We start from the raw sequence: 16,369 nt of genomic DNA, 5'->3' as shown, positions 1-16,369 counted from the left end.
CAACCTGCAGGTCCCAGGACGTGTCCGGGACGTACCCCAGCATCTTCTCTGGGGGGGCGGGGTCTTCCACCACAGTGATGGTCGAACCCTTCCAGGTCTCGATGATGCGGCGGCCGCTCAGTGACGTCACGCGTGTGCACTGCTTCCTCAGCCGCGTCCGAGAGAAGCTCTGGATCTCCTCAGTCAGGGACTGCATGACCAGGCAGGACTGGACCGAGCGGGACCGGGCCGCAGGGAGCCTGAAAGGTGGAAGCAACACGATGTACCCTTTGCTGAGCAGCGACACCAGCGCCCCCTGCAGCAACAAGTGGTCATTACATGACAAATGTCTGCCTGTCTCAGAGTCTGTTGAGGTGAAGTGAAGCAGAAGAGACTGAGGAAGAAAGTCCGTCCATCACTCAGACATCGAACAGACACCAACATCTAAATCTCAGCACAAATCTAAATGTTTGCTTCTTCAGTTTCGGTTTAAGAATTGTCCCAAAGCATGAACGAGTTATAAATAATTATAATTGATATTTGATAAGTGTCCGTTTGGCTTCTTTGTCACGTCACTGTTCTGAATCCTGATCCTCAGGTTTTACCTTCAAACTGGAACCAAGCTGAACATGTTCATGACAGGAGGAAGATTCACTGCAGGAGTCACATGGTCAGAAAGTCATTTTCAAAAACATATCCTTTTCATCATTAGCAATTTAGCAAGAGTACAATATATATATATATGAATATAATACTTATGCATTATGTAAACACAGTGTGGAGGTTTAACACCTCAGATTTATAAAATGTTTTAAGTGTCACTCTGTCCATAAAGAAGAGTTTATAGTATTTCACTCATATAATCAATCTTTTTCTCTTGATAGAGGTTTTGGTCAATTCATAATCAGTTCTCTTGATAAAAACCTGTTTGTTCAGATGATCAGTTCTGGTCCGACTCTGGTTCAGCTGAGGACAGTTCGTCCAGTTTAAACTCCAGAAACCAGAGCGACGAGGAGATCCAGTCCAGTCCTGGTTAAAGACCAAGACTCAGCCACCGACAGAACCGGGTCCAGAACAGGTCCAGTTGTGTCGTCTGTTCCTCAGGTGAGAGGCTGAACTGTGAACTGGAGCGACTCAGCTGGAGGGGACACACTGCTGCTGTGTAACATGAAGCCTCCTGTCCGTCAGTCAGTCAGTGAAGCTGCAGAGCAGTGACACATCAAGCCCTACACACACAACCCTCTGATCCAGATCCCCTCCAGAACTCAATGAGTCTCTTCCTGACCCGCACCACATCCTTCCAGCAGCTTCAGTAGAAGTCCATGTCGTCGTTTCTGTGAAGCAGGTGCAGAGCTGCAGGAATGTGTGAACCTTTACCTCATTGTGTAGAAAGGGTGAAAGTAGCAGCCATCGATTACAAAACAGTTTACACACATTGAACACAATATTTATTTCAAATGTTTAATTTAGAATTGCATTGTCGTCTGTGAGAAACTTCTAAAGGTTTAGTGAGACAAAGTATGACTGGGATTATTGTTAGCTGATGTTGTTCCTGTTCTTTCCACTAGATGGAGCCACAGCCCGGCTTCAATCAGCTGGTGACCAAACTGCAGCTGATAAAGATCATCTCACATTATGAATTCTGTTAATTAACAAGAGTGAATGTGTGTGTGTGTGTGTGTGTGTGTGTGTGTGTGTGTGTGTGTGTGTCTATGTATGTGTGTGTGTGAGTGTGTGTGTGTCTCTATGTGTGTGTATGTGTGTGTGTGGGTGTGCGTGTGTGTGTGTGTGTGTGTACAGCTGGACTCTTATTTATGTTGGAAAAGATTCTAGCAGTTTCCACGAATATTTCCACACAGAGAGAGAGAGGGGTGGGGGGGAGAGAGAAGGAGAGAGAGAGGGGGGGGGGGGGGGGGGTCAGGTTTCAGAAGTTTATTTGTTTCTCTGGGAGAGACGAGGGGAAGGAAGGAAACAAGGAGATGGAGAATAAGAGAGACTGTAAAGATTTATGTTACTTTTCAAAATAAATGTTTCAGAGAGATTCAAACACGTGAGATAAAAACCACCAAACACAACGAGGTCCCACAGAAACCAGAGGGTCAGGCTGGTACTGGTTGAGCCTGGTCAGGGAGTGGGGGGGGGGGGGGGGGGAGTCATAACTAAGTTAAGGTTAAGAGAAAGGTTTATTTAACGGGTTGTGTTGGGAAGTGGGTCAGTCAGCTGGACCTGGTTGTGTGTCTGTTTCAGTTGTTTACGTACGTTCACTTTGTGAAGACACCACGACCAGGACGAGTCTTCACACTGACTGGAACTGGTCAGAGATCAGTTCAGGTTATGGTGTGAGTGAGGGTTCGTTAGGTAGTGGTTATGGTAAATTTATATTCTGTTCCCCAGAAATGAAGTAAAAATGTTTGTGTATGTGTGCGTGTTTGTCTGCCTGCGTGCAAGTGTGTGTGCGTGTTTGCGAGCACATGTGTTTGGCGTGTGAAGATTTTCCTGCCAAGAGTTTTTTGGGTCAGAAACACAAACACACTCACAGCGATTAAATCATGAGAATGGAGAGAACGAAAGAAAGGAGGGATGGAGGAGAAAGTGCTGACTCAGTTTTCTGCATGTTGATCCATGAGTCAGAAAACCCAGTGTGTGTGTGTGTGTGTGTGTGTGTACGTGTGTGTGTGTGTGTGTGTGTGTGTGTGTGTGTGGGTGGGTGTGGGTGTGTGTGTGTGTGTGTGTGTGTGTGTGTGTGTGTGTGAGTGTGTGTGTGTGTGTGTGTGTTTGTGTGTGTGTTGGCTGGAACTCAACCATAACATGGGAAGGCCCTACAACATCTGACAACCATTACTGCTGTGACACACACACACACACACACACACACAGTTGCTTTTTGCAGTGTCACATTCAGCTACATTGGACCAATAACGGAGCTGCTAATGCAACAAGCTCGCCGGGGTCAGAGGTCAACATCTGCCAGAGAACCAGTGACATCAGGACCTGTCAGCTCACTGATTGGTTCACACCTTTGTTCACTGGTTGAACTGGAGTGATTTGACAACGTGTTCATTTTATTTAAAGGAAACATATTATGCCCATTTCACCACAGTTGATATGGTTCCTTGGGATCTTAATGAAATGTCTGTAACATATTTTTGTCAAAATACCACAAGGATCATTTAAAACAGACCTCCTCAGATTGACCTGTTTTGAGTTTGCGAGCTAACACTAGCCGGGGGGAGCCCCTAGCCGGGGGGGGGGGGCCCTAGGGATTTAGGGGAGCCAGGCTCGCGAGCCCGGCTCCGCGGATAGCGTTAGCTCGCGAGCTAACCGGGCCGGTGGAACCCGGCTAGTGTTAGCTTGCGATCTAACGCTAGCGTTAGCTCGCTCGTCCCAGGCCATGTAGCGAGACTCCCTACATGGGCATGATGTGACTATGACGTTTATTTCGGTCGTAATCCCATTGGACGCACTCTAGTGAATCGTTTCTGACACAGAGGAACCACAACAAATCGCTTGAGTTGTTTCTTTCCAGAGTTTTCGGGACGGTAGACATGCCAGATACCAACATTAACATGTAGAAGCACCACAAAAGTTGAATTTTCATAATATGTCCCCTTTAAGCTGTTTTACCATCAGATGCAGACACACAGGCTCCTGCAGGGCATGCTGGGAGATGTAGTCTCCAGTTTAATGTCATTCAGCAGCTGAACTTCATCGTGTGGACCAATCAGGAGCCTTCGCCTGACGCTGTAGAATCAGATGCTCTCTACAGGAACTCAGACTCCTGCGTGTGAACAACATATCCCAGGATTCATTGTGTTTGTGCAGCGACCAGAGGAACTGGTTCTTCTCATGCACTGAATCCTGTTGTTGTGTTGATGTGTTGTTGTGTTGTTGTGTTCAGTTCCATCAGCATGTGTGTGTCCTGGAGAGGATCCTCACATGGGACTGAGCTTATTCACTGATCACTAAGTTTCTCTGTAGTTTGACTCTTGTTGAGTTAAGAACAGGAAGTTGATCCTTGTTAACATCTGTGAGACCAATAACATGTGATTGATTGATTGATTGATTGATTGATTGATTGATTGATTGATTGATTGATTTATGAATGATTGATTGACATGGCTTCAGCTAGTGACGAGACATCTCACGTTGAAGAAGCAGCTGAGTCCACCGCTGTCCTCAGGAAGTTGTCAGTGTTTTTCTCTGGGAGGTTTTGTCCTCGTCTCTGGACGAAGACGTTCAACTTTATTTAAAAAGCCACAAATAACAAAACTTTATAACATTGAAGAGAAAAACCAACATCTCCCAATGAGGACAGAATCCATTTCTTTTGTTCATATCAATAACTTGTCACAATATCACCAAATGCAAAGTACTGATAATACTCGAGTACTTCCTTGTAGTAACTGTAACTGTGTTGTATGAATGTGATTTCATGAGATGTAATGAAACACACATCTGTGAGATTTACCTCTGTTGACTTTTCATCTAAAAGGAATCTATCTGAAGGAGGGATGAGGAGGAGAAGGAGGGAGAGAGGAGGAGCGAGGGGGAGGAGAGAAGGAGCGAGGAAAGGATAGAGGAGAAGGAAGAGGAGAGAAGGAGGAGGAGAGACAGACTGATAGAGGGAGAGAATAAGGGAAAGAAGGAGGAGGTGAAAGTGTGAATAAGAAAGCCATTAAAGTCAGTCTCTCTCTCTCTCTCTCTCTCTCTCTCTCTCTCTCTCTCTCCTCTCTCTCCCCACCTCTCCATGTTATAGTCTCTCTCTCTCTCTCTCTCTGTCCCTCTCCTCTCTCTCCCCCCCTCTCCATGTTATAGTCTCTCTCTCTCTCGCTCTCTCTCTCTCTCTCTCTGTCCCTCTCCTCTCTCTCTCTCTCCCCCCCCCCCCCCCATGTTAAAGTCTCTCTCTCAGACCCCCGGTTGGATCTATCTGAGACCGGAGCTCCGTCATGTTCTCCCCGGGACTCTCCGTGGCTCTGCTGGCCGCCTCCTGTGCTCTGTGGCCGGCTGCGGTCCGCGCCGCTTCCTGTGAGTCGGTTCGAATCCCGCTGTGCCGGTCGATGCCCTGGAACATGACGAAGATGCCGAACCACCTCCACCACAGCACCCAGGACAACGCGGTACTGGCCATCGAGCAGTTCGAGGGGCTGCTGGGTGAGTGACCACTTTCATTACACAGCTTCTCAAGCCTCTAATGGACTCTGGAATTAACTGACAGATTATATTATTTATATATATTATTATATTTATCTATGTCAGTGTCATTTATTGTTTTTATTTAACTTCACAGTTCATAATGTTTTATCTGTCAAATAATCTCAAATCATAAATCAAAATGTTTTCCTGAATCCTGTTTTCTTTATGGTAAAAGACACAAATCTGTTAAATGTAAAATTATCAAACTCTGGATCAATAAATCATTAAGAATAAGTAGCCTCGGTAAAAAGTATAAATAAGTATTTTTTTAAGCACGGAATTAGTTGGTTTGAGTTTCCTAAATATAAATGTGTGAAAGTGTTCTTTGTTAATTATCTAATGATGTAATTAAACTGCCTCTTCCACATTGATAAAGACAACCAGGAGTTTATTAATGACACCTAAAACAGATAAGTTTTAAATTTGATTGAGTGATTTAAAAATCAAAATGAATCAGCAACTGTTTCAATAATCATTATAAATTAGTAAAAGATTCTTAATATTTCAATGTTGCATCTTCTCAGATTTCATGTTTTGCTGCATTTCTCTGTTTCTTTAAATTATAAACTGAATATTGAGAAATGTAAAAATGTCATGCGACTGTGATTCCACACGTTTGAGATGTTTTACAAACCAAACAAAGAATCAAAACGATCATGAGATCATCAGACGACTGGAATCCCTGCTTTGGTTGAAAGAAAGAGACGAAGGAAATGAAAGTGAGACAGAAAGAAGCTGGAGAAACAGGGGGAGATTTAAATATCAACCATCAGTAATAAAAAGAGGGAGAAACTTTATGATGACATCAGTGGGCGTGTCATATTCTATAGAGACGATGAAACTGGCAATTCAGCTTCTGCATCAAACACTCAGTGATTCTGATGCTCTTCTTCAAACGTGAACAGAATTGGTTCAATAACAAGAGATGATTTGAATAGAGAAAGTATGAATATGTATATTTACTGTAGTTTCAGGGATGGTTCCTCTGTTCCTCTGAATAATAACCAGAACAAACCAGGCCCCAGTTTTCATGAGGACGTCTTTGTTCATCGTGAGGCTCTGAATTATTCAGACTCGAGCTCAGGTTTCAGAACCTCAGCTTGAGTTGTGTTTGCTTCAGAGAATAAAATCAAATATCTTTCACCACTGAGAGAAACAAACGAGCTCTAATCTCCTCCAGACAAATTCAGAACCACATAACTTCAGATTCGAATGACTTGAACTCGCTCAGCAGTCATGAGGTCACGCTGTGATTTACAAGAATAATCTGTAGATCCAACAACATTTGTTGTTGAGTATTTCATCTGATTTGAGTTTGTTTGATTTGTAATCAAATGCAAATGTTAATTCTCTTAAAGTGAATCAGTTATAACAGATCTGCTGCATCTAAGTAAAGAGACATGAAATCAAGCCGTCTCATTTATGGTTGAATGAAAGTGCTGCTGTGGCCCAAAGAAAATAACATTTTTTAGCATTTATAATAAACTTGTGTATGAGACGTTGTTAACTACAGTAGATTTATGAGGATGTTTGATCCAGTTCTCATTTGAACCAGCCACCTCTGAACATGAGCGACTGCAGCACGGCTGCCACATCTGCACCGAGACTGTTTCTGAGTAGGTATGTGGTAAATCCCCCTGACGAGAGGTGGGCGTGCTCCACCGCACCTCTGGATCAAATCTCTGGATCTGGTCCGACCGAGCCACAGGAAACTTCAACCATCACTTCACTCAGCCAGCATGGAAACATTCTGTGAGAACCTTCGCTCTGATTACATTATTCAAGAAGAGAAAAGAAAACACTGGCTGGTGGAGTCGGGACGAGGCCGCTAGAGAGACGCTGGGAGTTAAAATACCAACTCCTACAAACTCCAGCTGTTTCTGTCCTTAACATTTATTTACACGTTTTATTACATAATTAACCAGCGACTGATCGTAAAGACTCGGAACACGAGCGAGGTCGCTCTGCGGTCAGGAGCTGACATCTCGGCATTTCACAGGAATTTGTTCCAGTTTGCTGGAAAAAGCTTCAGGGTTTGTTTAGCACAGGTGTTAAAATACTGATGAATATTAATAAAACTCCATCTGAATTAATTTGGGTAAATTAGCACAGTTAAACATCGACTCTTTAGTTTTGCACCCACTGAATCATGTGACTTGTGTTTTCAGCTGTGCAAGTGTGGACAGGGATCATAACTTAGAGATCCTTTTTGAAATGAAAACATCGATGTGAACAAAGCCTCAAATAATCCATAAAGTTTTTACTGACCCTTTCTGTGTGCCTGTCACACGGGGTTCACATGAGAGCATGTGTGGACATACAAGTCGTTTCCAGGACTGCTCTCGTTATAGTTTAAAGTATTTACTGTGGATGAGTCTGAGTGTATAGTTTAAAGTACTTAGTGTGGATGAGTCTGAGTGTATAGTTTAAAGTACTTAGTTTGGATGAGTGTATTCGAGTGCTACTTCCCGTGGACCTCCAGCCCTGCAGCGTCTCCTCTGAGCTGTGGAGACATCACAGGACGTTCATCGCAGAAGATTATCTGAACGTCACAAATGTCCAAGAACAACTCTCTTGTTCCTGAATCCACTGAAATAACAGAGTGAGATGGTTTCGTTTCCTCCGCCCCCCCCCCCCCCCCGGAGCTGCTCGCACCTGAGGTCAGCTCCACGCCGCGGGTCACCGGGGTCACCGGGGTCACCGGATCCTGGTGCTCGGCTCTGTGGGGGTTTCCATGTTAAACAGGGTGGACTTTTCCACGCTTCAAAAAGTTTCCACATGATGTAGTGATGAGGAAGAAGGACAAAAAAACCTGAATCAGTGTTTTCATATTTAATTATCTGCAGATCTATTTATGGTAACAAGCCCAAGAAAAGAGTGATTTATGACTGGTCATAATTCTTATGGAAAAACCTGAAAGCCTGAGCAGAGCTAACAGCTGTATCACTGAGTCATAATTCATCTTCATCATCTCCTCCGCCAGCGAAAAGAAGAACAAGAGGCCAAATCCTTTACGACGTAGATTTTCTTCTTGACTCCAGATTCATGTTCAACTTTTCTTCATCTCTGATTTACGTGTCTGAACATTAATGGTTTTGTCCTCTGGACTCGACAGCTACATCCACAACCACAGAGCTGGAACTCTCCTGGCAGAACAACGACTGGAAAGGAAAATGTTATCAGAGCCGTTAGAGAGGATTCCACTCGGCAGCAGAGAGGCTGGAAGGAAGTTTCTCTTTCACTAGAAAATCATCTTTAACTTTTTCCATGAACTCAATAAAACATCTCTAGCTATTAGCAATGCTCGTGGCTAACTGGCTCCACCTCAGCATTACTGACCATGCTAACGTGATTATGTTTAGCACATTCGGTATCTTTACCATATTCATCGAGAGCATGCTAACACTAGCACGCTAACGTTAGCACCAAAGACCAAGGTTTCTGTATTATCTCATCGCACTGTAAATCTAAAATGTTTTGTGAAGCTATCAAAGTCTGCAACTCGTCAGTGGGGATTGAACTAGAGAGAACAAGTCTGAATAACCAGAGCCAGGAGGGCTCATCCTCTGGGAACCACGAATGAACCAAAGTTCAGTTCGTCCAGGATCAGTTGAGTTGATTCATCTGAAGGAAAGTGGAGCGACCGACAACTGAACCAACACCGACCGAACAAAACTAGACTCACAAAGAAAAGTTCTTTTTACTTGATTATCAGGGACGAGCCGCTCGGCTCCTCTGCTGCCAGACCTCGAGTTATGATTTCATTCAGTCCAGAAGGTAATAAAATCAAATCAACTCCACTGAGGCCGCTGATCATTAAAGACACACACACACACACACACACACACACACACATACACACACACACACACACACACACACACACACACACACACACACACATACACACACACACACACACACACACACACACACACACACACACATACACACACACACACACACACACACACACACACACACACACACACACACATACACACACACACACACACACTCATACACACACACAGAAATACAGAGACACACACACACACACACACTCATACACACACATACACACAGATCGTAATTATAAAAACATTTTCCTCTTCTTCCCTCGTTCTGTCGACCGTGTCGGTTTTATTTTGATACTCTGAGATTTGAGAGATAAAGCATGAATTTACTTCTGCGGGTTTTCTGGATTAAAGTGTTCACAGAACATTTGGAGGAAGCAGAATAATTCCAGTTATGTTTCTAGGTAGTAGCTGGAAACTTGGATCAGATCAGCTCTGAGTGTTTTCTCTGCCAAGTCTCTACATTCCTGCCGATTCTGAATCTCAGCACCTCTGTGTGTGTTTGATAAGTTGAGCTAATAACGCTGCTGAGACTCTGCTGCTCCACGTCCATCATCTCAACGGTGCAAGTCTTTTTCTTCTTACTGTAAAAAGGTCTCCAGTTTCATTTTCTTCACCCTGACGTCTGTGGAGAGTAAATATTGCCCAGTTCCTTGTGTCCAGTGAATTTCACTGTGAGCTGTCAGAGTCCTTCTTCTGTGTAGCTCTGGTGAGTGGGTTCCATCTCCTGTGAGAACAACTGACTGAGAGTCACAAACTGTCACAATCAGCCATAGTTGAAGAGTGAAGCTGAACTGAGATCAGTTAAAAAGACTCAGGAGTTATTAAAAACCAGAGTTTGTCTCCAACATTCAGCTGGAAACCTGTTTTCTGAGGTTTTCACAGATTTCCACAAGAATAAATTCATGGATGTTGATGAAAACTCAGACGTGTTTAAAAGACTGATTTCTATGAGTGAGTGAAATTAGTTGCAGCTTGATTTAATTTAAACTGTTGGTGAAGTTATGCGCTGCACTGAGTGATGTTGCTGTTTGGAGCTGGACGGAGATCTGCTGTGAAGATCCTGTAAAGTAGAACCACATCTAAGAAGCTCATTGGCTTCTACCGTGATGCCGACTCTGTTCTTGGCTGAACGCTGAGCTCGGCTGCGGTCGGAGAAGCGGAGAGAGAAAGTGGAAAAGCAAAAAGCTTTAACCAGAAAAATGTTCTAATGAAAGATGTGCAGGCCAGAAAGCAGGAGGCAGCCTCCGGTCACAAGTTCAGAACATTTCTGTGAGTTCACTGAGAAGCTGAGCAGCCAAACCTCAGTCGTCCACTGGAGAACAAACTAAAAACCGGGCTGAGCTCTTTCTGGTCCCGTCCGGTGTGAAGCAGCAGTCATCATACGTCCTGCGTGAGGAAGGTCCCTGAACGCACCGTCGATACATCACATGTCATGTGACTGACGCTTTTGTCCAAAGCGACTTACAATTAGAACACTCAACATTTATGAGGGGCCATTTAGGGGTTCAGCATCTTGCCAAGGACACTTCGGCATGCAGATGGGGAAGAGTGGGGTTTGAACCGGCAACTTTCTTGTTGGAGAACGAACACTCTAACCCCTAGGCCACACTGCCCCACACCGATTAGGGAGCTGAGGAAGAAGATGAAGATGTAGAAATAAGTCTGACCGGGACAATCTCTGTGGTCATTTCTGAAAAGCTCTTTATTGTTGAATCCATGAAGCTTCGGACCGAAGTGACGTCCACAGGATCAGAGTTTGGAAGAAGCAGATCTTTTCTCAGACTGTTGTTAATCTTTTGTATCAATGAGTCTCTGTGAGAGTTTCACAGTGAAACTCCGTCTGTGGGAAAACGAACAAGACTTTAACTTCCAGAACCAGCAGGCATCCGGAATTATTCTTTCCCTTTACAACTCCATGACATGCTTCAGTGAGCAATGCATGATGGGAGCTGACGGGCGTCTCCCCCACAGGCCGAGTCTCTAACGTTAACCGCTGCCCACAGACAGTGTTTCCACCAACATGTCCAGAAATGGAAAAACATTCTCAAAACCTCAACTCAAGTATAATTATAGTTTCTGTTTCCTTGTATAAAAAGTTGAGTGGGACTCAAACTGGTGTTTCCTGTGTTCAGGTACTGGCTGCAGTCCGGACCTGCTCTTCTTCCTGTGCGCCATGTACGCTCCCATCTGCACCATCGACTTCCAGCACGAGCCCATCAAACCCTGCAAGGCGGTGTGCGAGCGCGCCAAGTCCGGCTGCGAGCCGGTGATGAAGCGGTACAACCACAGCTGGCCCGACAGCCTGGCCTGCAGCGAGCTGCCGCTGTACGACCGCGGCGTCTGCATCTCCCCGGAGGCCATCGTGAAGGCCGAGGGCCCCGGTGAGGCCGGCTTTATATTCACATCACACATGTTTTAAATTGACTCATCCACATACAAGATTTATGAAGTGTTTGATATCAATGATAAACCTACAAATACAAAATACAAAAAACATGAAATTACAACATCCCTATTAAAAAGTGAATTATGGTTGTGTGATTAAATTTCATGTAAAACCTAAATCACACAGATCAGATCTGAAGTAAGTCAGCTCCTCTTTATTTCTTCTTTCTCCTCTAAAGCGTCTGGTTTCATTTCTCCGGCCTCAGAACCCAGAGCCTCAGGAAACTGTTGCTCTGCTCGCTCAGTGTTTTCCATCATGTTTCTCCTCTCGGCTTGTTTCCTGTCCAACAGATAGCCTGACTCATTTCCCCTCCGACTTCACTTCCAGCCACTTTCTCAAAGAGCTCCTTGATACCTCCTCCCACTCGCTTTACACTCGATGAAGCCCTCACTGTCCTCTGCTCCTTTAGGCAGAGCCGGCCCCAGCGAGTCCTGTTAGAGAAGCAAACGCCTCGTCAGAATCCTCTCGACCTCCAGAACAACACACCCACGTACATTTCTGCGAGCCGCCCGAGCTCGACTGGGCTCAGCGGGGTTGGGGATTTTCCCTCGGTGTGATTTGTTGACTTGCTGAGGTTCGGTCAGGGTGGATGGTTGAAGCCGTTCCTGTGATTTTCAGCAGGACTCCAGACTGAATGTTGCTTTAAGACATTTGTCTCCTGATGGAACATAAATCTGCAGCAGCCACGGTTCAGCTCAGCTCGTCGGAGCAGGACGGAGCCGGTGAAGTCTCTGAGCCTCGAGGAGTTGGTTTCATGTCACAAAGTGGAGTGGATGTAAACAACTCCTTGTTTACACCTGAAGTTAACATGTGATCGGACTGTAAACAGAGGTCAAAGTACAGATAACTTACAAAAGTCATGTAAGAGCGACAATCGGTGACTGAACATGAAGAGTACTGTTGACTTTATATAGAAACAGATGGACAACACGTTTTCTCCCATAAGGCTCTGGCGCCTGTCACTGGTGACGTCCTCTGGAGTCAGAGAGGGTGGAGCCGTGGTATCGAAGCCCCGCCCATAGACCAGCCCAACCAATCAGGAGTCAGTCTCAGCTGTCAATCATGACGCCTCATCAAATCAAATAACTGCTTAAAACCAAACTGATGCACAGTGAGATAAAAAACTACCTGGAATGACAGAAACCATCTTTGCCATTTATTCATATGTTGTGTACTTTGATTTTTGGAGGTTCTGTCCATGTCCAATCTGCCAACATGGATGAGTACTACCTATACTGCAGCCGGCCACCAGGGGGCCAGCCAAATGTTATGGTTTCCCTTGTGGTAGCTGTCGTGGAATCCATTATTATTCACAGTCATTGTTCCAAACCAGGGAGGAAGACGCTGGTAACAACAGCTCGTCAGTCGAAGAAGAAGAAAACACAGAACTCATCTTCTTCTTGTTGTTGTGTTGTTTTGACGTCCGGTCGTATCTCAACGTGAACAACGACTCTGACCGACCGGCTTCCTTCTGTCAGATGAAACATTCCCGTGGCCCTTCTGGTTCCTGCTGCGTCCAGGAGGAGGAGCCGCTCCTCTCCAGCAGCAGATTGTTCTTTGTTCCCTGTTTCCAGGAGGAATGTACAGTGTGAAAAGTGTGTGAAACAAGAGGATGTGTTTTCTGTGGCGACACTGATCTTCTCTGTGTCTCTGCAGATCCGTACCACCAGGACCCAGCCAGGTGTAATCCAGGTGAGGTCTGACCTTTGACCTTCTCTTCGTCTCGAGTCGGTCTTTGGAAACCGTCTATTTCTCACTCAAATGTTTTTGTGCATCTGAAAACCCATAAAGTCCAGAAACCAGTTCATTAAACATCTGATCCTTTGTGTTTGGTCCTCAGAATCCAGTCCAGACTTCCCAATGGACTCCAACAACCTCCACTGCAGAGGACCGAACAGAGGTAGCCTGTCCGTCTTCCTGTCCTTCATCCTGTTGGTAGCTCGTGGTTGATGAAGAGCTTTTAACTTGTAGATAACGTTCAGATCCACGTCCAGTAATCACAACTAACTGGCAGCATGTTTCCTTCATGTGAGTTTGTGCTCACGAACAGTTTTCTGTGTTTTGCTGCAGATCGCTGCAAATGTAAAACCGTCAGAATGGTTTTGAAAACCTACCTGAGGAACAACTACAACTACGGTGAGTCGTTTTCCAGGTTCAACATTTAGAGCCTGAGTCATCGTCTGTGCTGTGTCACATGCAGGAGCTGAGGATTTTATTTTGAAGAGTCCCGTTGTGTGTCTGCACGCTGCCGACTCTCCTTCAGTTATCAGGGCCAGGGTGCGGGAGGTGAGGAACCGGGGTCTGGAGCCCACAGCGGTGGTGGAGGTGAAGGAGGTGCTCAAGTCTTCCTTGGTCAACATTCCCAGAGAGACGCAGACGCTCTACTACTCGTCCTCCTGCCTGTGTCCTCCTCTGACTCCTGGGGAGGAGTACCTCATTATGGGCTATGAGAACGAGGAGACGTCCAGGTAGGACATTCTCCAGATAACGTTCATTTGCATTAACCAACTCGCAGGTGATAGAACGACAGAAACAGACGATGCAACACATCCTTTGGCCGTGATGCACCTAAAAAGAGCTGAATAAGCATAATGTCATTTTTCTGTCTGTGTGGTCGCAGGCTGCTTCTGATTGACAGCTCCATCGCTCAGAGGTGGAAGGACAAAATGAGCAAGAAGATCAAGGTGAGATTCACATCCAGAACACACACACACACACACACACACAAACACACACACACACACACACACACACACACACACACACACACACACACACAGTTGTACTGTATTTGCACCATGGTCACGTTGCCTCCTGCCATTGACTCCACTTCCTGTGTTTCTGTGCAGAGATGGGATCAGATCCTCCATGGCAAGGGTCGAGGAGGTCAGCGCGGGGGTCGCCAGTGAGATCAGAATGTGTGTGTGTGAGTGTGTGTGTGTGTGTGTGTCTGTGTAGATATTGCACTATAACAGCCTGTTGTAGCTGACTGTAGTTTATCTCTTCATCATCTGATTTTTGTCATTTATCTTCTTTGCACAAACATTATTTAGTGTGTTTGTCTGTGTGTTTGTGTGTGTTTGTGTGTGTATGTGTGTGTTTGTGTGTGTGTGTGTGGTGTGTGTGCACTAGTGTCCACACCTAAAGCTCTCAATAAAGAACAGAGCGGTGGTGTAGCTTCTCAGCTGTAGTACGAAACCTACGCACAGCCCAGTGGCGGCCATGTTGGCTCCATGGTCCCTGTCTTTAATGGCATCGGGGTGGAGGACATTCAAATGGACAACTGGACGACGATGATGGGTCTGTAACTACGACCTGAACTCAAACTGAACCCTGCAGACAGGAAGGAAGGAGAATCACGGTCATAGAGCAGCACGAGGAGGCAGAGCAGCAGATTCAGTGTGATGGAGCCTGAGATGGATTCATGGACCAGAGAAGAAGACACGTCTCCGTCTTCGTCAACTACAAAGAGACGAACCGACAGAGACACAAAGGGAGACACTCTGTCTCTGAGAGGGGAGTTAGAGATCCGTGCCCCCCCGACCTGTCCTCCATGGATTCTGTGTCAGTCACATGTTTTATATCTAATATGTTCTGTTCATGTGAATTACAACATAAACCAGAGGAACCAGTCTTTGAGTTTCACTGCTTGTTTCTCCGTCCACCTCCTCAGATGTTTCCAGACATGAACTTTCATACACACCCACTCGGTCGGGTCGTTCTGTCCAGAACAAGTAGACAACATGCAATAAGAAAATCATTCAAATTTATATATAAACCACAAATGTAGAGAATTGACTTTAAAATCTTCAGGGCAGATAAATAACTTCTCTCTAAACACAAACTATAAGAAGTGACAGAATAAGTCATTCTGAGGTATCGACACAACATGACAAACACTCAACTCTACTTTATAATATAATAACAAACACAACTTTACAAACACACACATTCACAGCAGGGAATGAAGTGGTTGTGTGTAATAACTTGTTTTACACAGCGGCTCTGTTGTGATCCCACTGAAATGATCAACGGCTGCCATCTTGGAAAAGGAGCGACTTCATCTTGTGTTTAAACTTGTGGAGGAAGCAGAGCAACGACCACGATAGAGCGGAGAGCACCACCAGTAATACACAGTAATACACAGTAATACACAAGCAACAAAGTACTGGTGTACACAGTGTACTGCAGTGGACAAACAGAAGTACCAGGGTTCATTAGCTTGTAGATCCGTGTGTATGAAGTCAGTTCAGCTGAGAAACACCTGACATGTGTAGTTTGACATGTTGGACATTAATAAAGAGTTTGATTGACAGCTGGACATGAATTACCACGCTAACGGTTTAAAGTTTTGAGGCTACAAACAAACTTTAAACAAGTTTCATCTTAAACCTTTATTATTCTTCACTGCCCTGAGCGAGGACACGCCCCCTATGCGCTCATTGGCCTGGACGGGACTGCACAGTGACGTCATGAGCCAGAACCTTCGGGCCTAGCTTTGGAAAAACAACATAAATAAACTGAAGAAAATTACTGCTATTATTATAAATATATATTTAGACCGGATTCAGATTCTTACTGTTTATTTTAACTGTTTATTTTAACTTTCTTGCCAAAAGAAATATTTCTTCTCTTAGAATATGACAAAATATAATTATAATTATAATATTCAGTCAGTGTTAGAGGTGCTGTTAGAAGAAATACTCTAACTCAGACAAAACAACAAACTCTACTTAACAAGTAAATGTCTTTAATTGATCAATGTGTTGTCCTTTGGAAACTTTTAAGGTGCAGGTCATTATCCCTGTGAGCCAGTGAGTGCACAGCCAGCAGAGAATCAAATCACCCAGAATGCAGCTGTACAGAGGGAGTGAAGATGACCTGCTGTTAA

The 16,369-nt window shown here is 44.8% G+C and overlaps 2 protein-coding genes across 2 annotated transcripts in view; one reads left to right on the top strand and one right to left on the bottom strand.

Annotated features, from left to right (window-relative positions):
- Positions 1 to 196, bottom strand: part of LOC128456359 (dual specificity protein phosphatase 19-like) — a 4,095-nt gene extending 3,899 nt beyond the window's left edge. The window contains exon 1 of the mRNA XM_053440505.1: positions 1 to 196. This exon is cut by the window's left edge and continues 27 nt beyond it. Within this exon, the coding sequence (XP_053296480.1) occupies positions 1 to 196 (196 nt within the window).
- Positions 197 to 4,910: 4,714 nt separating this feature from the next.
- Positions 4,911 to 15,112, top strand: frzb (frizzled related protein). Its single transcript, XM_053440499.1, has 8 exons — positions 4,911 to 5,130; positions 11,165 to 11,413; positions 13,135 to 13,170; positions 13,319 to 13,378; positions 13,549 to 13,614; positions 13,742 to 13,946; positions 14,099 to 14,162; positions 14,328 to 15,112. The coding sequence occupies exons 1-8, from the start codon at positions 4,926 to 4,928 to the stop codon at positions 14,385 to 14,387; spliced, it is 945 nt and encodes a 314-aa protein (XP_053296474.1). The 5' UTR covers positions 4,911 to 4,925; the 3' UTR covers positions 14,388 to 15,112.
- Positions 15,113 to 16,369: the final 1,257 nt, after the last annotated feature.

Source organism: Pleuronectes platessa, chromosome 14, assembly GCF_947347685.1.
Source record: "Pleuronectes platessa chromosome 14, fPlePla1.1, whole genome shotgun sequence".
Taxonomy (NCBI): Eukaryota; Metazoa; Chordata; class Actinopteri; order Pleuronectiformes; family Pleuronectidae; genus Pleuronectes; species Pleuronectes platessa.
The sequence above is the reverse complement of the archived record's forward strand: the minus strand, read 5'-3'. Positions and strand labels throughout refer to the sequence as shown.